Genomic DNA, 25649 nt, shown 5'->3' on the forward strand with positions numbered 1-25649 from the left:
CAGATCCGGATCACATGAGAGCTGGCCCAATCACCCCTCTCCCACGGACATGCAGATCTGCTGCTTCCAAATCACACGAGAGAACCCCAGAGATGAGGATAAAACCCTATTGTGTGTTCAGACAAAACCCACGGATAAATCATCTTTGGTTCTTGGGAGGACACTTAGCAGTCCCTGGGACCTAGAAGTCAATCGCTCAGTTTATGGTGTTTTCCTCACTTTGGGACATCGTATAGGGTGGTGGTAATGGAGTCACCCAGGCACAGCCTTGGGAGTTGGCTGTGTGACCCAGAACAAATGACTTAACCTCTCTGAGTTTTAGCTTGCTCATCTGTAAGTGACGTGAATAAAGTACCTATGTCATGGGGCTGCTGTGAGGCACTGGCACATCATCAGTGCTTCCTAAAGAGTAGCTCTTATAATGTTATTTAGACATTGGTTACAAGAGGGGATTCTGGGGTATACAATAACAGAATACTTCTTAAATTTGTCTTTTAAAAACATCAAATTTCTGAAGAGATTTTTTAAAAATAAAATTTAAAAATATGTTCTCTCCCAATAAGAGAGACATTTTATATGAGGTCGGGCACACATGACAAAAAATTTAACAAGTAGAAATCTAGGGCTTACAAAATTTGAGGACTTCCTCGTTCCTCCTGTACCCCACTGCTCTGGACCCTTTCCCTCCTGGCAGCAGCCACTGGCATTTTAGTGCAGCTCTCCCTGGAGACTGGGGGAGCTCCATCTCCCAGGTCAGTAGGTGCAGCTCTCCCCTGGAGCTGACCTGAAGCCCTCTTGCTGTATGCCATCCCTTTGCCCCAGAAATCTAGGCCAAGCAGGAAAGAACTCTGAGTTTCATCACTAACTTCCAGGTTGCCTCCTGCCCTTAGTGCTGAACTGGAGAAGGACTCACTAGGACCTCAAGACAGAAGCCTGGAGCAACAGGTTAGAGATTCCACTCCTCCAGCGGCTTCCTTGAGCCTCCCATCTGAGGGTCAGCTTAGGGGATGGCGGAGGACAGGGACAGCACTTGGCAGGACCCTGCTATCAGCATGCCCTCGCCCTGTGTTAATCTTCCCACAGCTGCAGGGGGTAAGGGACTGGCTCGAGGGCACACAGAGACTGAGATGGATGAGTGACTGAGCCAAAGGAGCAGGTGGGTGTTTGCCTTTCCATCTCATAATGCCAGCGCCTACACAGTATTTGGGACAGGAGGAGAAGCGTATCTGCTAGAAACGCCAGTAAAGGCAGTGAATGGAGTGGTTAAGAACAGGCTCTAGAAGCAAAATGAATTAAACCTGGCTCAGTTATTTCCCAGCTGTCTGACCTCAAGGAAATCGTTTAACCTCGATGTGCAACAGTTTCTTCAGCTTTAAAACGATGGAAATAATCATACCTACCTCTTGGGACTGATTTGAGGATGGAAATGAATTGATAAATATCAAGGAATTAAAATGCTACCTGGCACATGCATAGCATGGGATCTATAAATGTTAGATATTATCATTGTTGTTATTGAATTAAATCCCATGAAGGTAGGGATATTTGTCTGTTTTGGTTACTGGTCTGCTTTGGAACAGTGCCTGGCACTTAATAGGTGCTCCGTAAATATTTTGGGGGTAAATAAATATCATCATTACAATCAGTTAGAACTCTTTTGTAATGCAGACATTATTTATTTTGACCAGCAGAGGGCAGCAAGTAGCTATGACTTACAGTCATTCTGGACAAGGGGGTTTTAAATGTTAATTTTGAAGGCTAACAGGACTGTCCCCTCCTGATCCAGCTGGTGGGTTGAAAGGTTGCTGTTGCACCTGTATGAGTGGCCCCTACCCCTCCCACTTACCTTTATGCAGTTAGGATGATTGGCAGAAATTCCAACTCACGACAAACCTTGCTTCGATATTCTCACAGGGCCAACTTATTTTCAACTTCCTTCTTCCTGTCCTTCCTCCTTCCCTCTCTCCCTCCATTCTTTCCCTCCTCCCTTCTCTTTCTCTAATTATGTTTCTCTCTCTCCCTCTCTCTCTCTGTTACACACACACACACACACACACACACACACACACTCACTCCAACACATCAAGCTAGTATACCGTACAAATTCCCAAATTCTATCTGTACTACTGCACCTTGTACTCCAAACCATTAAGTCTAGAGTGGATATTCTTCCCAATCAATTAGTGCTGCTAAATATAGTATAATAGAAAGAACATCTGATAGATTAAAAACTAGACCCAGAGAGGTACTGTAACTTGGCCAAAGACACACAGCAATTAGTTGCAAAGTTACAGCATAAGCCAGGACATTCTGCTCTGTCCATCCCACCAGGTCATCACTCACCTCTCCTTCTACCCACAGAGAAGACTCAAGCGGTCCCCATTTATTGATCCAATCAATGTGATCATCAGCTTCTGACCCCAGATGCTATTCCCCTGAACTCTGCAATGGAAGAGCTGACTGCTTCCCAGGGCATCCCCCTGGGAGGTCCAGGCATGGGGGACAGTCAGCAACCACTGCCTACTTGTCCCTCAGCAAACTCGGCCCCTGCCCACACCTCTCAAGTTTCCTCCATGACCCAGTGCAAGTCCATCTTCCCCAATGACAGGGCCCACGCCGGCAAAGTCAAGGTGAGGACCTGGGTAGCACCTGGGTAGCGTAGCACAGAGAGCTCTACTTCTCACAGGCAGCTTCTAGCATGCCTGGTGGCTGGAACGGTTCCCACACTTCAGCCTCAAGGCTGTCCCAGAGTCTCAGCTCACGGGTGGCCCACTGCTACAGCCTCCCTAGTTTTCTTAAGATAGTGTCTTTCCCAATCATTATCCAAAAAACTTTAGAAAAAAGTATTTGAGATTCCTACTGAAAAACAAATTCCATACGAATTAATGAATTAAAGAAAGAAAACTTAGAAAGAAAATTTAGAAAACTAGAAAAAAATACGGTTGTCCTGTTCTATTATCTCGAATTAGAGAGATTTCCTTCAGCATTACAGCAAAGGTAGAAAATATAAAGGAAATGATTTACAGAATTGATTATATAAAATTAAAAAGCTCCATGCCCCCAAGAAACCTCAAAAACAAAATCAAAAGCAAGTAACAATTGGGAAAAGTTTGGCTACATGTATGAGAGACAAAGGATGACTATCCTAAACCAGAATATCAGAGGAAAACGGATGAAGACTCTGAACTGACAACCTAAAAATATAAACTCACAGGAATATAGAACATGTTCAATCTCACTGGTCATGAAATATAAGTAAAATGCACCTTTTTTTGCACCTTAAAGTGGCAAATCGCAAAATTGCATAGTGTCAGTGAAGACGTGAAGCCACAGGCCCCCATTCTGCTGGTGGCACATTTCTGGGGGCCATGGTAAGCTTACAGTTGTCCATCGTGAATGCTTTTTTCCATAGCCTTTATCACCGTCACTGTGTTTATTTATTACTTATTCCCCCTCACCGCTTCCCCCTACCAGGTCAATATGCACCTTGGTGACAGGGACATTGCTTACTTGTCTGTCCCAAGTACTTAGAACAGCACTAGCCCATAACTAAGGTGCTCAACATACACCTAATGAATGAAGGATTGAACTTTTGCCCCAGTAATCCTACTCTTAGGAACCGATCCTAAGGCAACCATCAGAGATCTACAACAAGATTTATATCCAAGGATGTTCATTTCAGCTTATAATAGTCAAATTTTGCAAATCATTTAAATGTCCAAAATAGGGGCTTAATAAACAAACATCCCTATTAGAGACTACAATAATAAAGTCATTAAAATCATGTTGTAGATGATATAATGATATGGAGTTTCTAGATACAGTGTATTGCGAAGGAGGCAGGTCACATAATACTGTTTTCTAGAGAATTTCTGGAGAAATTCTCCAGAAATCTTTTGTATATAATACCATTGTAATATATTAAAAAATACATATGTTATATATATATACACACATATATTTGATATATACACACATATATGATATATTCATGCATATATAAACATAGGAAATATGATCTATGCATATAATATACACACGTGCATACATGCATATAAAAACTTGTGTAAGAACACTGACATTTTAAGTATTTATGTCTAATACTTGGTGTGATCAAGTATTGAAAAGTTTGCCTTTTTTTCTTGACTCAGGCATCTTTCCAAGGTTTTTACAACAAGCCTGTTTTGCTTTGGGGAATCAGGTAAGAACACAATGTAGCACCCATATTACTCAAGCTGACTCTGGTTCCAGGTAGCTAACAGCTCAGGGGTGACCCTGCACCAACAGAGGGCGGGTGCTGGCTAGGCCCTGCCTCCTTGCTCAGCGGGGCTGCCGCTCACCCTTCTAGGGAGCCGGAAGCCCGAAGCTCGAAGAAGCCTGAGTGAGCAGCGCAGTGGTGGCGGTCCCGAGCTTTCCCTTTTCTCAGTGTAAGTTCCACGCTCCCTCTCAGTGTCTCCTGGGACCGCCTTACGAACCTGCACAGGAATCCTTGTCTCAGCAGTTGCCTTTCGGGGAACCAGGCTAAGCCACACAAACGTGATTTAACACTCCTGCCCATTCCTAGGAACAGCTCCCTTTGTGAAGCATTTCACAAACAAAGGAAGAGTCTCTTTAAAATGGATTCTCAGTTCGCAGTGAGTCTTGACCGGCTTCTGGCCTTTTTGTGCTGGCCTGGAGTTTCCATCCGGTCAGCATGTGAGGAACGTCCGCCAAGCACGTGCGATGGAAAGATCTCATGTGTTGGCCGCTCCTGTCTTTGGCCCACTTTCAGCCTCTCAGTGTCCCTGAACTGAGAAGAGTTCATCATGGGAGTGAAGACCATCCTGACCTTGACTCATCCCCCTGGAAAGAGTTGCTGGGTAGAGCAGCCACCTGAGGGAGCTCAGAGCTTCAGAAGAGCTCAGAACAGTGACAAGGATCGGAGGGGCTTCCGAATCAATAAATGCAGGGGATCTATTTACACTAGCACCCCCTCAGACTTCGATGCCAGCGCATCTGCCCACAGCGGATCTGGATCAAGTGCCCTGCATTGCTGTAAGATGTCATTAACACACAGCCTCCTTTACCGTTCTTAGAATCAGGGCTGGTGAGGACTTCAGAGATCACCTAGTTCACGGGGGATGGGGTGTAGGCAACTGCCCTAAGGGTCCCAGAGCGAAGTCATATGCAAAGCTATGACAAGAACTCACTAAAAAGAAATAATTATCATGGAGCAACTGCAAATTCCCCCATTCCAAGGTCTGACTTTTGTTCTAAGAATTTGCTCAGTGGTAGCTGTCATCCTCCCTTTGGCCGGAAGAGGGCAGACACTTGCCATCGATGGAAGTGGAGAGGAAGCAGATATTTTTTAGGCTGGAATAACATCTCCCAATAAGGTCATTCTGCTCTAATGAGAGTTGCAGCCCAAAAGAAAATTCTTGACTCTTCTGCTGCAAATATGCCACTGAAGAGACAGGTTCAGAGACTGAAGATCTCTTCTTAGTACCAACTTTGTCATTTCACTTCTCTGAACCTCACTCCTTTATTATGTAGTCACTATGTGACTATGAAGAGGAGATATTAAAGGAAAAATATGTAAATTATAAAGTTCCATATTACAAAACACATGCACATGAAAAGGAGTTTAACAGTAATGGTGTGTGTGTGTGTGTGTGTGTGTGTGTGAGAGAGAGACAGAGAGAGAGCTGGACAAAGGAGAGATCCAGGCTGAGGGAGGAAATTCTCCAGCAGTTGAAACCAACCCATTCTGCACTTACGTCTTAACTACTTTTATTTACATTTCAAACTGTGCTTATTTAAAAGTTACAGATGTGCTTTACCTATTGAATCTGTGTGTGGGAAAAAGTGAAATTCACAGATACACTTGTAAAGTCCTACAATTCAGTTGAAAAATAGTGCTGAATACAAAGGCGGGTATTGGCGATACAGGCATACCTTGGAGGTACTGCGGGTTTGGCTCCGGAACACTGTGATAAAATGAATACCACAATAAAAGGACTCACATGGATTTTCTGGTTTCCCAATGCATATAAAAGTCATGTTTACACCATACTATAGTCTATTCAGTGTGCAGTAGCATCATGTCTAAAAAACAACGGGCATACCTCAATTAAAAAACACTTCATTGCTAAAAAACGCTAAACATCATCTGACAAGAGGGTCGCCATAAACCTTCAATTTGTAAAAATTGCCGTATCTGCAAAGTGCAATAAAACAAGGTATGCCTGTATTAATTTTAAAAACTCTTAAGTGTTTTAGTGGTCACATGTTCATGAGAAGCAAAAAGGTAAGAAGTGGATAAGTTTTCAAATCCAGTGCCATTTGCTTAGGATGTCGAGCCCTAGTAGAAGTATTTTCACACTAATCTGTGCCAGCCGGAGCAATGCTGCAGTCTGAGTATCAAATTCTAGAACAATGAGAAACTAGAAGGCACTTAATAGGCGCGCAGTCATGAGGCAAGGGTCCAGAAACCACATCTGGAGGAGAAGCTGAGGAATCAAGACGTGAGCCGGGAGGAGAGCAGTCCTGGGTGGGACAGGACCTGTGGGAGGAACTGTAGTCAGAACAAAAAGGCCAAAGTCGCAAAGGGGGTCGGGTCTCAATACTGAAGGGTCTTCTCAACCACCGAAGCTAAGTGCATGATCATAGAGACAGGAAGCTCTGGGCACTGGGGTGGATCCACGAGTGCCCGAAGAGCCCTCTGATGTCAGGAGGAAAGAAACGCACCACTGACACTGTCTCAGAAACCAAGTCATCCCTGTACAATGAAAGTCATCCCTGTAGCAAAATGTGACGGGCAAGAGCAAGCCGCCGAAGTCAGAATGGTTCCCGTAGCACAAAAGTACGAGAGGACCTTGAAATACAGGGAGTGAGGCATAGGCTCATGGAAGTCAGGCTACACCCACACATGAAGCCTAATCAACTGCACTAACGTATCCCAATGCTGAATGGCAGTGAAAGGAGCAGGGTCTGATTGAATCAAGGGAAAAAGGGCATCCCCAGCAGTCCGAGAGAATGGGATGAGCTGAGGTGCGTTCACTGGCTCACCCACCAATGCTCCCCAGCTGGACTCCCACACTGTGCTAAGCACTCTTCAGGGAGCTGTGTGTATTTCCTTTGGAGGTATGGCTTCATCATGGTTGAGATGTTATTTCTTTCAAGGGCTCTCACGTCTCTGTGCTTTTATCCCCTGTGCACCGAAAACCTCCCATTTCCTCTTTTAGCCTCCATGGTTACCCAACAATAGCAAGGAAGAACACGTCCTTGATGATGGAGACACAAGGCGTGTCGAACGCTTCACTGTTGAGACTGCATGGGAATTGCCATCCATTGAGACTCCCTGATGTGACCAGGCAGCCTCTCAAAGCTGGATCAGTTTGAAAAAGTTGACAAAATAGAGTTTCTAGAACTGCCAAGATGAGGATGAGACCCAAGACCAACTTCCCTTCTGACACTTCTGTAGAGCTTCTCAAGGTACCTGCCAGAACCCCGAGGGGTCTGACTTCCAAAGGCTTCGCCAGCTCTTAGGTATCAGAATTGAGACATCATCTCAGTTCTGAGAAATGATTAGAACTACCAAGAGGTCGTGAGAGAAACCACTTATTTCATTTTTATGGACATTTTCTACCCCTAAGGGGAAAATGAAGGACTAACACCTCGTGAACCCAATGGCTTAACCAACATAAAACTGATTGTTTTCTATGGGAAATAGCAATTGTACCTTACTTGTTTGATGAATATAATCGTAAATTCTCTTATTTTTTAAAGGCAGATAGTTGGGGAATTTTATACTTCTCCATAATATTCTTCAAAACTACTTTAAAAATTTAAGATAATTTGTAAAATACATACATGGCCAATAATTAACTTTTGCTCTAGGTTGATAGTCCTTAATAAAGGCTTTTTCTTGCCTCTTGAAGGGTTTCTTGAAGTCTCCAACTGATTGAAAACAATTGTATTCAACCTGCATTGTTGAAACTGAGAACTTCTTCAGCAGAACTCCAAGCTCATTTCATGTTCATGGAGAAAACAGAACACACAAAGGGACAGGCTGCAACTTCTCTCCTTTTGACCTAAAGTTTCTCCTCTAACATCCATCGGTTATTTCTCTCCTGTCTCTGGATAAAAGTGACCTTTCACTCCTTCAAAGCTAACTCATCAGCTTGTGTCCATTATCCCAAGTCTCTGACCTTCCTTGGGGCTTATGTTACTTCATCATTGTCTTGACTTCATGGCTGACTCTCACCCCCTCAGAGTTTACAAACTCAGTCCCATTCTCTCCCCAGACTCTGGTTCCTCCTGGACCACCGTCCTACCTCTTTCCTTCCCATCATGAGCACTCTAATGTCTGTCCTTGCCATGAGGTCCCACATGTCCAAACCACCAAATCCCACAGGCCTTATTCAATCTTTAAATGCTGTTGAATCTCTCAGGGTATTGAACTTTTTTCCCTCGGGTCTGGTTCTTTCTTTGGCTTCTTTGACACCTTGCGTTCCTGGGAGTCACGTACCTCAGTTTCTTCCTCTCACCTCTTGAATGGGCTGTGCCCGGTTCATCACTCACAGCTATCTGACGCTTTGCTGCTCCGCCAAGCTGAACTTCATTCTCAGTGATGATGGCTGCAAAGCCTCCTGCCCTGACTGGTCCGCTTCTTCTCTTGTTTCCAACGGCTAGCTTGTCAATTCCTCCAGAAGATGGCTTTTAAAACCCAAAACTCCAAACTCCTCATCTGGCCCACTGTAATTCATCTTTTCTGATCGTGTGCCCAGCTCAGAATGGATTCTCCATTCTTTAGAAACTGATGTCAATCCACAGGGTAAGCTGCTAGCAGCCATTTGACTTGGCTTCCTGATCACAGGTGATCTGCACAGGGGCAGCCACCTGCCTGAGACTGAGCCACTCACGCACCCTCCCCTAGTTTTGAAGCGAGAGAGACAAAGACTTGGACTAGTTAATGGTAGTGTTTTAGGGGAAAGGTCCATGAATTCCTGGTGCTGAGTGCTCTCGGAAAGTTCTACTAAAGTCCCTCTTTTAGTTAAGCTTGCTAGACTTGGCTTCTAGTACTTACAGACCCTTAGGTAATAGTTCCACTGATACTTCCTCTCCAAAACTCCCTAATTCTGTCAAGGGCCCTAACGTTCCCTCACCTAGGAGGGCTTGAAATTTGACTCTGCTCTTGCTTTTTATGAGGTCCACATTCAGAATGCTCAGGTCTTGCCGGTTTTATCTCCAAAATTAACCCCCTCTTCTCCATGTCCTCTACTATTGCCCTGGTTCCAGGGTTTGTGATCTTTTTGCTGGGCTTGTCCAGCCTTTCTGTTGCTCCAGCAGTAACTCTGATCATATCACTTTTCTGCCTAAAACTCTAGGCTGAGTCTGATAGCTCTTCCCATAGCATTAAGGACCCTTCTCATTCTGGCTCCCAGATGCATGGGGCCCATCTTCTGCTATATCCACTCCTTTTATGTGCCAATCAGGCCTGATGACCAGCCTTGTCCACACATTCTCTGTTCTTCACTTCCTCTATGATTTTTTACTGTTGTTCCCTTTGTCCTTCAGCCCTCGTAAAATCTTACTTCTTCTTCTTTAAGGCCTATCTCAGGCCCTTTCCGCATCTCCTTAGGAGAAACTCTCATCCATCCTCTGGGGCAGGAGAGTACTTGTCGTGTTTTAAGTTCATCTTCCCTTCCAGACTGTGAAGCATGGGCTACATTTAATTCCTGGCACCACAGTGGTCGATCAGAAGTGGATGTTGAGTGCATTGGATTAAACACCATCAAATGTTTACCAGGACAGGAAAAGGCCTGAGAGAAAAGCCAAAGCCAAAGTAATTGCTCCCATCACTGTATACCATGGTTTTAGCCAAAATCAGGGAAAAGAAAGGATGGAGAGGGAGTGCCGAGTAGGTGAATTAAATGGATGGTGCCCCAAACCTCCAGGCCTCAATGTCTGAAAAACAGGACACTCACGAAATTGTCTTTAAAATCCAGAAAGAACATAGTTACACAGCTTCAGAGTTCAAAATGCGTTTCCATACACATTAACTGACTTAGTTTGCACTGCCACCCCGTGGAGCAGTTAAAGTTTATGAACGCCAGTTCGTAGGTGAGGGAACAGCCAGGTCAGGTGGCTTCAACAAGGTCATGCTATGTAACAAATTTTGGGTCTCTGCTAGGAAACTCTGCCTTCTAATCTCAGATCCAGTATTCTTTCTCTCTGCTGTACCATGTTGTCTCCCCAATGGCAGAGTTAAAATACAATGAAACAGGCTCTTTGGGGAAGTGGGCATAGGTAGGAGGGTCATAATTTACTTCTAAATCATGTACATTTTCCCCCCACACTTTCTGTCACACATGCCAGCCTAGGTAGGTTAACCATCCAGTGCAGAAAACGTTACCCTATTTCCAGAAATATATACCACCCCCAAACACTTTGATTTGATGGCAAAATATTTTAATTTTTCATAGAGCTGTTTCCCCCTACCTCATAGACGCAACACGGAAAAGAATCTGCAAGCACGTGTTCTGGCTGAGCGTGAGGACGAGGTGTGCATATACATATGTGCATATACATACAGGTTTATTTAAATGATCGGATCTACACTTCCGGAGGCTGTTTGAAGCATCTTATCAAAAGAAAACACATTTTAAGCAAGAAGTTAAAAAAGCTTTTCAGACTCAGAGGCCATTTAATACAATAAATCCTACTTGGGTAGTTTAGCAAACATTTTTTAAAACCCACATCCAACAGACTGGTTAGTATTGGATATACAGATTTGGTTTCAAAGCTGAAATGCCCCTGGTGTAACAGACCTTCTCATGAAATTCAGTTATTTTATATTATGCCGTAAAAAATAAGGGCACATATCTATTGACAACTTAAATATTAACTCGATAGGCTACTTGGTGATATAAATAGGGGAGAAAAAAGTGGTCACGGACTAAGAAGACTATGACACCAGCCCATCTCGGACAGCAAAGAATGTTAAACTCTATCCTAGAATCTAAAACAGGAAAAAAAAAGAATCAAATATTCCACTCCATATAGACCCCATCTGGCCCAAACCATCCCCCAAGGAGTGCACCCCCAACACATGAGGTTGACTAACCACCTGCTACAGCTGTTACTATGTCACTAATTAACAATGATCACAGAACATGTGTCGTACCAGAGGGTTTGTTATCATACACAATGCATTAGTGGCTGCAGGAATCTTCCTCCAAGAGTTACCATCAGAAGGCAAGCTGACAAGCGTCCACGCTGCTGGTCCAAGTAAACCACAGCTAAGAGACAGAGCATTCATTTGCACGTGGAGCTCTCTGGCACGCTCCCCACTCTAGTTAGCGGGGCTGGGGCGTGGGGGACAGTCCCAGCCGGGTGCTGCAGCCTCCTACTCCTGGGCCTCCTTGCGGGTCAACTTGTAGATCTCGGTGGGTCCGTCCACGTGGGTGATAGTGGTGGTGAGCTGGAGTTCTTCCCCACTGTGGACACCCAGATCGCCTGAAACAGGGTTTTTGGTGTTAGATGTGATCAAGGAGGAAGGAGAAAGCTGGGATTCGTCTCAGTAACAACCGCCCAACACCAGAGCTCTTTCACATTCTGAGCTTAGAGAAAAAACCAGGGCACAGACACCTAAAAGTAGGGCTGACGCCCACCCTTTGCACTCGGACTCGCCAGTAATTTCTTAGCATTTCCGTCTCCCAGAGAAGACATTTTAAGGATAGATGAGTCAGCTTGCTGCCTACGTTATTCGTAATATTATTAACATTTAATAGAGCTTACTTTGTGCCTGACGCTATTCTTGATGCTTTATATGTGATGGTTGAAATTTGTCAAATGCGTCTTCTGCGTCTATTGATACGACCATGCGGTTTTTGCCGTATTTAATCCTCACGAGAGCCCTCCGAGGCAGGAACTCTGGTCTTGCCAGCTTTACAGGTGAGGAAGCTGGGAGGGAGGTCAGGAAGAGGAGCAGACACACGATGGAGCCGGGAACTAGGCCAAGGAAGGTAGGTCTGACTCCAAAATCACGTACACATTCGCTGTGAATAAGTTACAAAGCAGCTACGGCCACGTGAAGGTAAAGACGACCTGCCTATATTTACCAACAGATTGGACAGGGCACTACGTGTAATGCCTTTAGGAATAATTAGGGGTTTTCTCCTCCAGGAAAAAAAACATAAGAAATGTGCTCTGAATTTTCTGTTGCCCCCAGGATTCTACACAACACCAGTGTTCTGGAGTCATCACCAGTGGACAAAGGTATTCCTCTGCTAAAATGGAATAATGCGGCCTCTTCTCAACTAGCAGGAGAAAAATAAGTTTCTGTGTTAAACCGTTAGAGTCTGCTACCTGCCGTAAGACCATCAAGTGAATATATAGTTGGCAAAGGGAAAACGAAAAACACCAAGACCCAGTGGTTCTCAGTTAGACTGTATGTGGGGAGCACGTGTACAGGCATATTTGCAGAGAGGGGTGCTGGAGAACAAAAGGTTAAGGTTATGTCTGGGATTATTTTTTTACTTACATTGTACACATATGATTTCATAGTTGCTGGAATTGAAATTTTTCCTACTTCAAAGCATGGAATTAAACACACAAGCGCTGTTTTCAAATGGGATTCCATACTATTACTTAGAAGAAAGCACTGGCCCAACTAATATCTCATCACTAGTTTAGGAATTGCTGGGCATCCATTAATCTGATGGCCTTAGGACCCTAGGGGTCACCCTGCAGGCTGCTTGGCTGGTGCCCTTCATGTGTGCCACAGGGTATTCGTTTTTCACTGTAGACCCTCAGCAGCTGTGCAACTAAGTCACTCTTATGAAATGCTGGAATTGCAATTCTCTACCCAGAAGAATCTTTAGTCCCAGAAGCAGGGTCATTAGCTGTTGCAGAAACTGTTAATAGCAATTTGGGGCTGTTCTAGCAAGTGTCCAATCCAAGGACAGGGGGCAGAGCAGGTACCAAAGGGGTATCAGCCCAGACTCCAATGGTACGGCACTTGGCATGCACCAATAGGGTGGAAAGGCTGCTTAAAGGCTTTACACAGAGCTGCCTGGGGCCACGTGGAACCATTAATTATACAATGAGCAAGTTTTCCCAGGTCACTAACTTACATTCTCACTGCTGCAACTTCTAGTCCACTCCTCAGTCAAGAACGGGCTTACGCCTCAAATTTCTTGGTCAAAGCTAGTTCTGGATTTGCATATCTGGGTGAGCCAACCAAAACTTCAAAGCCAATTTCATGATCTGCATGTCTGAGAGTCATCAAAATTTCAAAGAGAGTCCTGAGCACCCCAGTAGACCCATTAGTACCTCCAAGTGTTTACCTAAGGAATCCCTTTCACTGAAGACTTCGTAGAAATAGATACTAGATTGTAATTCTACTCAGGTTTTGAACCGAAGGCACCAATTATTTAAGCTTAAAATGTGATTCCAAATTGCAGGTCCTGGAAAATGTGTATGACCGTTACAGATCACATCACGTGAAAAAACAGCCAAAATTACTTGGGCTTTTTAATTTTAACAGGTACCTATGTTATAGTGCTTGTCCTATGTCTGACTCCATTCTAAACACTTTACAAATATTTATGCATTTAATCCTCATTACCAGCCCTTTGTGAGAGGTACCATTTCATCATTTCCATTCTTTTGAAGAAGAAACTGAGGCACAGAGAGGTCAAGTAACTTTCCCAAGACCCAAGTTGATAAATAGTGATGTGGGGGGCTTCCCTGGTGGCGCAGTGGTTGAGAGTCCACCTACCGATGCAGGGGACACAGGTTCGTGCCCCAGTCCGGGAAGATCCCTCATGCCGCGGAGCGGCTGGGCCCGTGAGCCATGGCCGCTGGGCCTGCGCGTCTGGAGCCTGTGCTCCGCAACGGGAGAGGCCACAACAGTGAGAGGCCCGCGTACCGCAACAACAGCAACAACAAAAAACTGACTCTATGTAAATATTCAAGTTTCCAACACCCATTGAGACTGCCGGTGAAGTACAAATCCACATACAATACGTTACTCTCATACATATATACATATATACATACAGTAATTTGGATGAATTGTTCAGCATATTAATTTTGCATTTGCATCTGATGAAAGGAAGTTTATAGCACACAACATCAGTGCACTGATAGTAAGGAGAGCTATTATTTATGAGTATTTACCATATGCACTTTTAGGGGCTTAGCGCGCCCTGTATTTCCTAATAAGATGTGAAGACACCAAGGCTCAAATAGGTAATGAATTTCTCTAATGTGACCAGGCTTGCTCCCAGCAGAGCCGGAATGAGGACCTGGATCAATGGGACTCTGGCTAGGAAAATCCATGATTCATGTGTGGTTTCATTGTACCTTGAAGACCAACATTTCCCCCTTAGGGAACAGATGGGAAAATGACAGTGACATAGCAGGAGTAGGGATCCCGCCATTTGTCTCCAAACTCCATAAACTTCCTCTTCTGCCAAGGTCTCACTCCACTTGCTACCCTCCCTCTCTCAGCTTCTGCTGCTCGGTGCACAAACATGTTCAAAGTCTCTTCCCTTCCAAGACAACAAAACAAAACAAAACAAACCCTTCTGAAAATGTGATATGTTTCTTATTAGGGGGTAGGAGCAGAATAAATGGAAAAGAATAAATTATGAAAGGAAAAGAATTCTTCAGTTTGCAGTAAGTCTCTCTTCCTAGTTATGATGTCAGTTCATCTCAGCTAATTAACAATAAGATAAAGCCTTGGGCTTCCCTGGTGGCGCAGTGGTTGGGAGTCCGCCTGCCGATGCAGGGGACACGGGTTCGTGCCCCGGTCTGGGAAGATCCCACATGCCGCGGAGCAGCTGGGCCCATGAGCCATGGCCGCTGAGCCTGCACGTCCGGAGCCTGTGCTGCGCAACGGGAGAGGCCACAACAGTGAGAGGCCCGCGTACCGCAAAAGATGAAGCCTTGTTTCTAACCATTGTGAAATGAGACCAATCTCTGCCATGGGATTTAATCTCAAAGGACTATCAATAGATCCACATCTATGGTACGACATCCACAGATACGCTGCTGTTGCTTGATTTGAACTGCTGGAATGCATACCGGGGATGCAGAAAGCTACATAAACTGCACTCTAATGATATAATGATGAGCACAGCTTCCTAAGACTGGCAGCATTTTAATGACAATTATTTGTGTAAATGTGGCTACTTTAGTCAAAGAAGGGAAACTTCTAATTTAATTCCAAGGTGGTTTCACAGAATTTGGGAGAGATCCACATTCTTCTAATATTAATAAGGGCTACCTAATTCTGTCCTCACAACCACTAAGGCAAATTAATACCTCATTACCCAGATGTGGAAGCCAGAAAGCTCTCACACTATGAGTTTATATTTATTTCTTGAGGTCATACACAGTATATATTGGAGCCAGGATTCCAAACCATCTGTGTCTACCTCCAAAGTTTATGTTCTTTCTATAACACTCCTTACTTTTCTGTGGAATTTCTTCCAGTCCCACAACAAACCTCTTCCCATTTTCACCTTCAACGCTAAGCTCAAATGATAACTCTCTGTAATGATGTCTCTGGTTCATGGAAAAATGAGAAAATCAAGGAGAGTGTATTGTTAGTAAAGCTAAATTATTTCCATGCCAAGGACTGTTGTTTACAATTATATCCTTTCTACATTTTGGGTGTTAACAAAATACTGGATGGTGGGTTTTCTAAATCTTTAAAAATTAAAAAAAAAACAATTTTAAAGAATGTAAATCACCAGCACAGTATCTGCTGTGTAGTAAGTGATCATTAAAAACACCCACCAATACTTCCTCACATGGGCCTGTCCAGCTCCTCCCTGCTCTGCTCTACACGGTACTATCTAGCCCAACACTCCAGCACTGGAATTCCCCACTGGGGTTTAGGGACAAACACTCAGCTAGAAAACAGGTGTGCTGGGCTTGCCTGGTGGCGCAGTGGTTGAGAGTCCGCCTGCCGATACAGGGGACACCGGTTCTTGCCCCGGTGCGGGAGGATCCCACGTGCCGCGGAGCAGCTGGGCCCGTGAGCCATGGCCGCTGAGCCTGCGCATCCGGAGCCTGTGCTCCGCAACGGAAGGGGCCGCAGCAGTGAGAGGCCCGCGTTCCGCAAAACAAAACAAAACAAAAAAAACAGGTGTGCTTTGGGATGACTCAGCCTTTGTGATCCCTTCTGGGGGATAAGGCAGAGTGGCCTTGGTAGGAAGGGTTCAGGGATCTCTCAATCCCTTTCAACGATCAAGTTGGTTTCTACCATGCTTGAAGTGAGCCGTTTCCCATCTACCTCCAAGGTGCCTCCAGACACTCAGTGCCAGGCACCTCTAAGGAGGGGAACAATAAATCCTAGACATTTTGCATGAAATCTTAGCATCGTAGCTTGAACTGTACCTCCCCGCCAATCCATTTGTTGAAGTCCTAATTCCCAGTACCTCAGAATGTGACTGTATTTGGACACAGGGTCTTTAAAGAGGTGATTAAGTTAAAATGGAGTCATTAGGGTGAACCCTAATCCAATATAACCATAATTTCTCCTTCTGAGAAAAAAAAAGATGAGGATACAGACATGCACAGAGGGAAGACCATGTGAAGAGACAGGCTATCAAGACCCACTTCAGAATCTGAGTCCAGCCCTGGAGGGAAGACCGATTCCATCGCTGCTCACAGACATCAAGGGGAAGCCAGCCTGGCCATGGGTAGGTGCGTGTCACTTAACACACAAGCAGGGGAAAGATCGCAACAAAAGGCAGCCACTGTCGAAGCCTCATGACTCAAACCAAACATTTACTGAGGCAACAAAAGCCTAAGCCACCTTTCCTGTGAAACAAGCAGCAGGAGACCTCAGAAGCCTCCAGAAGCAAAACTGACCCTGAACGGTAGCTACCAAGACACAGGGCCTGGGGTTGCTGCTGTGGCTTCCAGCAGAAAGAATGTGTCAGACAGAAGACATTTAGTGGGAATAGAAATAGAAAGGAACCTGTTGGCACTTAGAGTGTCTCCTGTTCCCTCTGTCATAGTCATCTAGTCAGGAATTCCATTTCTCACTTTTTTTCTAAAACCTTCTGATAAGAATTTTATAAACGAAATAACACAAAAATGAAAGCTAGTATCAAGAATTGACTTCATAAGCAACTCCAACTTTTTTTCCCTACATGAACTGGTGACTTGAGGGGATCTGGACAGTGTGTCCTGTGTGCAGGGCATCGATGGTGTACCCCTGAGAGATGAAGCCTTTGCTACGGGCTGAGGGTTAACATCAGCCTGTGTTGCAGTTTGTTTCTGCCTGGGAAGACATCCAGAATGATTTGCAGATAGATTATGGAAACAGGTAAAAGGAAAAGCTTTAATGAAAAGGCGTCAGGAGCACGGCAGAAAATGTGAATGGTCCTTGAAAGAGAAGGTCTAAAGTATCTTTGCTAAATTAAAGGAAAAAAAGTATATGTATATCTATATATATGTATACACATAAGATGATTATATGTAAACAGATACATATGTATACATTGATAGTCTCATTATATATACATATATATATATATATTTATATATATATATTTTTTTTTTTTTTTTTTGCGGTACGCGGGCCTCTCACTGTTGTGGCCTCTCCTGTTGCGGAGCACAGGCTCTGGACGCACAGGCTTAGCGGCCATGGCTCACGGGCCCAGCCGCTCCGCGGCATGTGGGATCTTCCCGGACCGGGGCACGAACCCACGTCCACTGCATCGGCAGGCGGACTCTCAACTACTGCGCCACCAGGGAAGCCCTCATTATATATATTTTTAACACATTAAAAACTATTCAGTTTTATTAATTAACGTATATGAAGTACACACATAGTCTAAATAAAGCCTTTCAAAATCCACTGTATGATCCAATCAAAATACAGATTACAAGCATTCACAAACATTCCTGCTCTTCTGATATAAGAATCTGAGAATTAGGATCTCTATGGTTTACAAAACTAAGGGTAATCGTTTAGTAAACATGGACGTAAATTAATTTTACAACCATATATATATAGGCTGATTTGAATGTGTTTACACCAACACTGCAGCTATGGTGGATCCACCGACAGTTAGGACCCTGGAGAACCACACCCCTGCGGCACCAATCAGCCGCTGACAACATGAAAACATTCTCGCTTGGACACCCTGGCTGGAGCTGTCCTGCCACGTCCCATGTTTCAGGAGGCAGAGGAGGAAGTCTTATCTCCTAGATCAGACTGCTAGCTCTGTGAGAACAAGCATGTGTCTTTGTCACTCATCCTCTCAAACCCAGCACAGTGCGAGGCACTGAGGCACTCACTTGTTCATTTTTAAGGCTCATTTTCCGAGCCACACAATAAACAGAATTACGTGAGAGAAAATGTTCTTTGGAAACTGACCCTCTCTCAAACCTGCTGCCCACTTTCTCTCTGTCCATTCCTTGACCAAAAGGGAGAAGCAAAAGTCTGTGCTCTCTGCTTTCATTTCCTTCCTATCCACTCCCCCTCCACACACACACACACACACACTTCTCAGCATCTCTCTCCATCTCCCAAACAAAACAACACTTCTCAATGGTTTTTTCTCTTTCCTTAGCCCCTCTGGCCTCTGCTGCATCAGAAACTGCTTGCCAAGTTCCTGGAAATGAGCTTTCTCCAGAGCTCCACTCAGGATCCATCTCACGAAGGCAAGAAGAGCCACATACCTAGGATTCATTCTCCATAGCAAGAGATCCAAATTCTTGGCTCTGGACCTTAAAAGCTAGAGTGGGGAGGGAGTCCAAGGCATTTAAAAATAAAAACTTTCCACAAGAAAGGAAAAGGAGCATGGGAAGGCTGAGGAAGGAGGAGGAATGCTATCCAGAGAGTCGGAGAATTTAAAAATACACTGTAGGGCAGTGTGGGAAGATGAGGAGTTTGCATCTCCCCACAACTTGGGCACCGGCAGGATGCTGGTGGGGTACCTCAAAGCCCAAGGTGACAGGAGGAACCCCCAAGCGAACTGGTAGGACGTGGGGGGACTGAGGAGGTAGGAGAAGTGGAGGCCAGACAGGACCGGTGCCCTTGAGGGGTGGCTGAGAGGGGAAGGGGTTCACCCTTGGAGGCTTGGATCAGGGGGAGCACGCCCAGCGCATCACCTGCCCAATCATCCAGAGAAGTCTGCCCGATTCTCGGGCCAGGTCCTACGCCCTCAGAGGCCCACTCCAGGCTGCGTGGGTCCTGGGGGCATAGGAGGGAGACGGGGAGGAGATCAGGAGAGGCACGCAGGAGGGGGCCTCCAGGACCGGAGGAGCGGGAGAGGAACAGAAGGCGTTGGCCCCACCCACTTGAGCCAGGGAAACCTACTGAGCTCCCAGGTGGGGTCCCCAGTGCTCTGAGACCAGAGGCGGGAGGCACACCTGGGCCCCTTCTGTTCCATTGAGCCTAAGCCCCACCCCCAAAATCCCCAGGGCCTTTTCCAGCCCTGTGTGTCCTAAGCATAGGGCCCGCCCACTGCCCAAACCCCACCCCTGCTTAGGCCCCACCCTCCATAGCTAAGGCCTTTTCCACCTTTTCTTCTTTTCTCCTCCTCTTTTTTATTACTGTGGTTCTGTTTTGCCTTCCATCTGTTGTTTCATCTCTATTTTTATTTTTACATTCTTTCTAACATATCTGTTAATTTCTTAGTATAATTTTATTTTTTACTTTGTTATTGTTCTCCCCCCCTTTTTTTTTTGGCTGCTCTGGGCAGCTTGTGGGATCTTGGTTCATGAGCTGGGGGTCTGGCCAAAGATCCTGCGGTGGGAGCTCCGAGTCCGAACCACTGGACTAACAGAGAACCTCAGACTCCAGGGAATATTCATCGGAGTGAGGTCTCCCAGAAATCCTCATCTCAGCACCAAGACCCAGCTCTACCCAACAGCCTACAAACTCCAGTGTTGGAAGCTTCAGGCCAAACAACCAGTAAGACAGGAACACAATCCCACTCATCAAAAAAACAAAAAAAATTAGATGGCAAAAAAATATGTCACAGATGAAGGAGCAAGGTAAAAACCTATAAGACCAAATAAATGAAGAAGAAATAGGCAATCTCCCTGAAAAAGAATTCAGAGTAATGATAGTAAAGATGATCCAGAATCTCAGAAATAGAATGGAGGCACAGACTGAGAAAATACAAGAAATGTTTGAGAAAGCTGTAGAAGAAGTAAAGAACAAGCAAACACAGATGAACAACACAATAACTGAAATGAAAAATACACTAGAAGAAATTAGTAACAGAATATAACTGAGGCACAGGAATGAATAAGTGAGCTGGAAGACAAAAGGGTGGAAGTACCTGCCGAGGAGCAGAATAAAGAAAAAGAATGAAAAGAATTGAAGGCAATCTCAGACACCGCTGGGACAACACTAAATGCACCAACATTCAAATTATAGGGGTCCCAGAAGAAGAGAAAAAGAATGGGTCTTTGGAAATATTTGAAGAGATTATAGTGGAAAACTTCCCTAACATGGGAAAGGAAATAGTCACGCAAGTCCAAGAAGCACAGAGTCCCATCCAAGATAAACCTCAAAAGAAACACATCAAACCACATATTTATCAAACTAACAAAAATTAAATTCAAAGAAAAAATATTAAAAGGGAAAAACAAAAAATAACATACAAAGGAAATCCCATAAGGTTATCAGCTGACTTTTCAGCAGAAACTCTGCAGGCCATAGGGAGTGGCAGGATATACTTTAAGTGCTGAAAGAGGAAAACCTATAAGCAAGATTACTCTACCCAGCAAGGATCTCATTCAGATTCAATGGAGAAATCAAAAGCTTTTCAAACAAGCCAAAGCTAAGCGAATTCAGCACTACCAAACCAGCTTTACAACAAATGCTAAAGAAACTTTTCTAGGCAGGAAACACAAGAGAAGAAGAAGACCCACAAAAACAAACCCAAAACAATTAAGAAAATGGTAATAGGAACATACATATCGATAATAACCTTGAACATAAATGGACTGAATGCCCCAACCAAAAGACACAGACTGGCTAAATGGATATAAAAACAAGACCCATATATATGCCTGTCTACAAGAGACCCACTTCAGACCTATGGACACATACAGACTGGAAGTGAAGGAATGGAAAAAGATATTCCATGCAAATGGAAATCACAAGAAAGCTGGAGTAGCAATACGCATATCAGATAAAATAGACGTTAAAGACTGTCACAAGAGATAAGGAAGGACACTATGTAATGATCAAGGAATCAATCCAAGAAGAAGATATAACAATTATAAATGTTTAGGCACCTAACATAGGGTGCATAAACCCACCTCAAGACATAAGGCCAATGCTAACAACCATGAAAGGAGAAATCGACAGTAACACAATAATAGTAGGGGACTTTAACACCCCACTTAAACCAATGGACAGATCATCCAAACAGAAAATAAATAAGGAAACACAAGCTTTAGATGACACAATAGACCAGATAGATTTAATTGATATTTATAGAACATTCCACCCTAAAGTTGCAGAATACACTTCTCAAGTAGACACAGAACATTCTCCAGGATAGATCACCTCTTGGGTCACAAATCAAGCCTTGGTAAATTTAAAAAAATTGAAATCATCAAGCATCTTTTCTGACAACAATGCTATGAGACTGGAAATCAATTACAGGAAAAATACTGTAAAAACCACAAATACATGGAGGCTAAACAGTGAGCTACTAAATAACCAAGAGATCACTGAGGAAATCAAAGAAGAAATAAAAAAATACACAGAAACAAATGACAACAAAAACATCACGACCCAAAACCTATGGAACACAAAAGCAGTTCTAAGGGGGAAGTTTATAGCAATTCAATCTCACCTCAAGAAACAAGAAAAATCTCAAGTAAACAATCTAACCCTAGACCTAAAGGAATTAGAGAAAGAAGAACAAAAATACCCCAAAGTTAGCAGAAGGAAAGAAATCATAAAGATCAGATCAGAAATAAATGAAAAAGAAATGAAGGAAGCGATAGCAAACATCAATAAAAATAAAAGCTGGTTCTTTGAGAAGATAAACAAAATTGATAAATCATTAGCCAGACTCATCAAGAAAAAAGGGGAGAGGACGCAAATCAATAAAATTAGTAAAGAAAAAGCAGAAATCACAACTGACACCACAGAAATACAAAGGATTATAAGACACTACTACAAACTATATGCCAATAAAATGGACAACCACGAAGAAATGGACAAATTCTTGGAAAGGTACAATTTTACAAGACTGAACCAGGAAAAATCAGAAAATATAAACAGACTTATCACAAGTAATTAAATTGAAACTGTAATTAAAAATCTTCCAACAAACAAAAGTCCAGGACCAGATGGCTTCACAGGTGAATTCTATCAAACATTTAGAGAAGAGCTAAAACTGATTCTTCTCAAACTCTTCCAAAAAATTGCAGGGGAAGGAACACTCCCAAATTCATGCTACAAAGCTACCATCACCCTGATACCAAAACCAGAAAAAGATATTACAAAAAAGAAAATTATAGACCAATATCACTGATGAACATAGACACAAAAATTCTGAACAAAATACTAGCAAACAGAAGCCAACAATACATTAAAAGGGTCATACACCATGATCAAGTGGGATTTATCCCAGGGATGAAGGATTCTTCAAAATATGCGAATCAATCAATGTGATACACCATATTAACAAATTGAAGAATAAAAACCATATGATCATCTCAATAGATGCAGAAAAAGCTTTTGACAAAATTCAACACCCCTTTATGATAAAAACCCTCCAGAAAATGGGCACAGAGGGAACCTACCTCAACATAATAAAGGCCGCATATTACAAACCCACAGCAAACATCATACTCAGTGGTGAAAAACTGAAAGCATTTCTATTAAGATCTGGAACAAGACAAGGATGTCTACTCTCACCACTCTTATTCAACATAGTTTTGGAAGACCTAGCCACAGCAATCAGAGAAGAAAAAGAAATAAAAGGAATACAAATGGGAAAAGAAGAAATAAAACTGTCACTGTCTGCAGATGACATGATACTATACATAGAAAATCCTAAAGATGCCACCAAAAAACTACTAGAACTAATCAATGAATTTGGTAAGGTTGCAGGATACAAAATAAATGCACAGAAATCTCTGGTATTCCTATACACTAACAACAAAAAAATCAGAAAGAGAAATTAAGGAAACAATCCCATTTACCATCGCAACAAAAAGAATAAAATACCTAGGAATAAACCTACCTAAGGAGGCGAAAGACTTGTACTCAGAAAACTATAAAACACTGATGAAAGAAATCAAAGATGACATAAACAGATGGAGAAATACACCATGTTCTTGGATTGGAAGAATCAATATTGTCAAAATGACTACACTACCCAAAGCAATTTACAGAGTCAATGCAATCCCTATCAAATTACCAATGGCATTCTTCAGAGAATTAGAAAAAATTTTACAGTTTGTATGGAAACACAAAAGACCCTGAATAGCCAAAGCAAACTTGAGAAAGAAAAACGGAGCCGGAGGAATCAGGCTCCTTGACTTCAAACTATACTACAAAGCTACAGTAATCAAGATAGTATGGTACTGGCATAAAAACAAAAATATAGATCAATGGTACAGGATAGAAAGCCTAGAGATAAACCCACACACATATGGCCACCTAATTTACGACAAGGGAGGCAAGAACATACAATGGAGAAAAGGCAGCCTCTTCAATAAGTGGTGCTGCGAAAACTGGACAGCTACATGTAAAAGAATGAAATTAGGGCTTCCCTGGTGTCGCAGTGGTTGAGAGTCTGCCTGTCGATGCAGGGGACACGGGGTCGTGCCCCGGTCCGGGAAGGTCCCACATACCGCGGAGCGACTGGGCCCGTGAGCCATGGCTGCTGAGCCTGCGCTTCCGGAGCCTGTGTTTCACAACGGGAGAGGCCACAACAGTGAGAGGCCCATGTATCGCAAAAAAAAAAAGAATGAAATTAGAACACTCCCTAATACCATACACAAAAATAAACTCCAAATGGATTAAAGACCTAAATGTAAGACCAGACACTATAGAACTCTTAGAGGAAAACATAGGAAAAACATTCTTTGACATAAACCACAGCAAGATCTTTTTCCACCCACCTCCTAGAGTAATGAAAATAAAAACAAAAATAAAAAACGGGAACTAATTAAACATAAAAGCTTTTGCACAGCAAAGGAAACCATAAACAAAATGAAAAGCCAACCCTCAGAATGGGAGAAAATATTTGCAAATGAAACAATGGAAGTAGGATCAATCTCCAAAATATACAAACAGCTCATGGAGCTCAATATCAAAAAAACAAACAATCCAATTTAAAAATGCATGGAAGACCTAAATAGACATTTCACCAAAGCAGACATACAGATGGCCAAGAGGCAAATGAAAAGATGCTCAACATCACTAATTATTAGAGAAATGCAAATCCAAACTACAATGAGTTATCACCTCACACCAGTCATAATGGCCATCATCAAAAAATCTAGAAACAGTAAATGCTGGAAAGGGTGTAGTGTAAGGGGAACCCTCCTGCACTGTTGGTGGGAATGTAAGTTGATACAGCCACTACAGAGAACAGCATGGAGGTTCCTTAAAAAACTAAAAATAGAACTACCATATGACCCAGCAATCCCACTACTGGGCATATACCCTGAGAAAACCATAATTCAAAGAGAGACATGTACCACAGTGTTCACTGCAGCACTATTTACAATAGCCAGGACATGGAAGCAACCTTAATGTCCATCGACAGATGAATGGATAAAGAAGATGGGGCACATATATACAACGGAATATTACTCAGCCATAAAAAGGAACGAAACTGAGTTATTTGTAATAAGGTGGATGGACCTAGAGTCTGTCATACGAGTGAAGTAAGTCAGAAAGAGAAAAACAAATACCATATGCTAACGCATCTATGTGGAATCTAAAAACAACAACAACAAAAAAATGGTACTGACGAACCTAGTGGCAGGGCAGTAACAAAGATGTAGACATAGAGAATGGACTTGAGGACACGGAGCGGAGGGGGAAGCCTTGGCAAAGTGAGAGTAGCAGGGACATATATACACTAGCAAATGTAAAATAGATAGCTAGTGGGAAGCAGCAGCATAGCACAGGGAGAGCAGCTCGGTGCTTTGTGATGACCTAGAGGGGTGGGATAGGGAGGGAGGCTCAAGACAGAGGGGATATGGGGATGTATGTATGCACGTGGCTGATTCACTTTGTTGTGCGACAGAGGCTAGCGCAGTATTGTGAAGCAGTTATACTCCAATAAAGATATATTTAAAAAAATACAGTGTATCCCTCTGAGAGTTCATTTTCTAGGTTTCCATGTAATATTCCAAATTAGCTTTTTCCAAGGAGCTTCAAAATTTTGACAAACGCTCCATAATTCCTACGATACCTTGTGTGATCTGGCGGCGGATGAAGAGATGAAAAGGGAAGAGAGCAGAGAAGAAAAATGATCGGAGAACCCAACTTGGAAGAGCCCTTTCCAAATGCACAGGGCACGGCACCAGCCAGGTAAGCTAAGGGCACAACAAGCTGCTAGGGGCTTACGGGCTTCTGCAAAGTCACAGTGGGTCATGTCACCACTGCACGGCTGCTAAATCGTGTGACTAAAAATTGTGTT

The 25649-nt window shown here is 43.4% G+C and overlaps 1 protein-coding gene across 5 annotated transcripts in view; it reads right to left on the reverse strand.

Annotated features, from left to right (window-relative positions):
• Nucleotides 1-10439: 10439 nt before the first annotated feature.
• WLS (Wnt ligand secretion mediator) overlaps nucleotides 10440-25649 on the reverse strand; it is a 106523-nt gene continuing 91313 nt past the window's right edge. For 3 of the 5 annotated variants that reach the window (XM_027114038.1, XM_027114035.1, XM_027114037.1), the window contains 2 exons: nucleotides 11782-11946; nucleotides 11383-11499 (listed from right to left, as the gene is read on the reverse strand). In XM_027114038.1, the coding sequence (XP_026969839.1) occupies nucleotides 11795-11946 (152 nt within the window). In that variant the 3' untranslated portion in view covers nucleotides 11383-11499; nucleotides 11782-11794. Of the gene's footprint in view, nucleotides 11500-11781; nucleotides 11947-25649 lie in introns of all 5 variants that reach the window. The other 2 variants (XM_027114036.1, XM_027114039.1) reach the window with 2 other exon arrangements.

Source organism: Aethalodelphis obliquidens, unplaced genomic scaffold (assembly GCF_003676395.1).
Source record: "Aethalodelphis obliquidens isolate GAN/ISIS:26980383/991018 unplaced genomic scaffold, ASM367639v1 scaffold13, whole genome shotgun sequence".
In the NCBI taxonomy this organism is placed as follows: domain Eukaryota; kingdom Metazoa; phylum Chordata; class Mammalia; order Artiodactyla; family Delphinidae; genus Aethalodelphis; species Aethalodelphis obliquidens.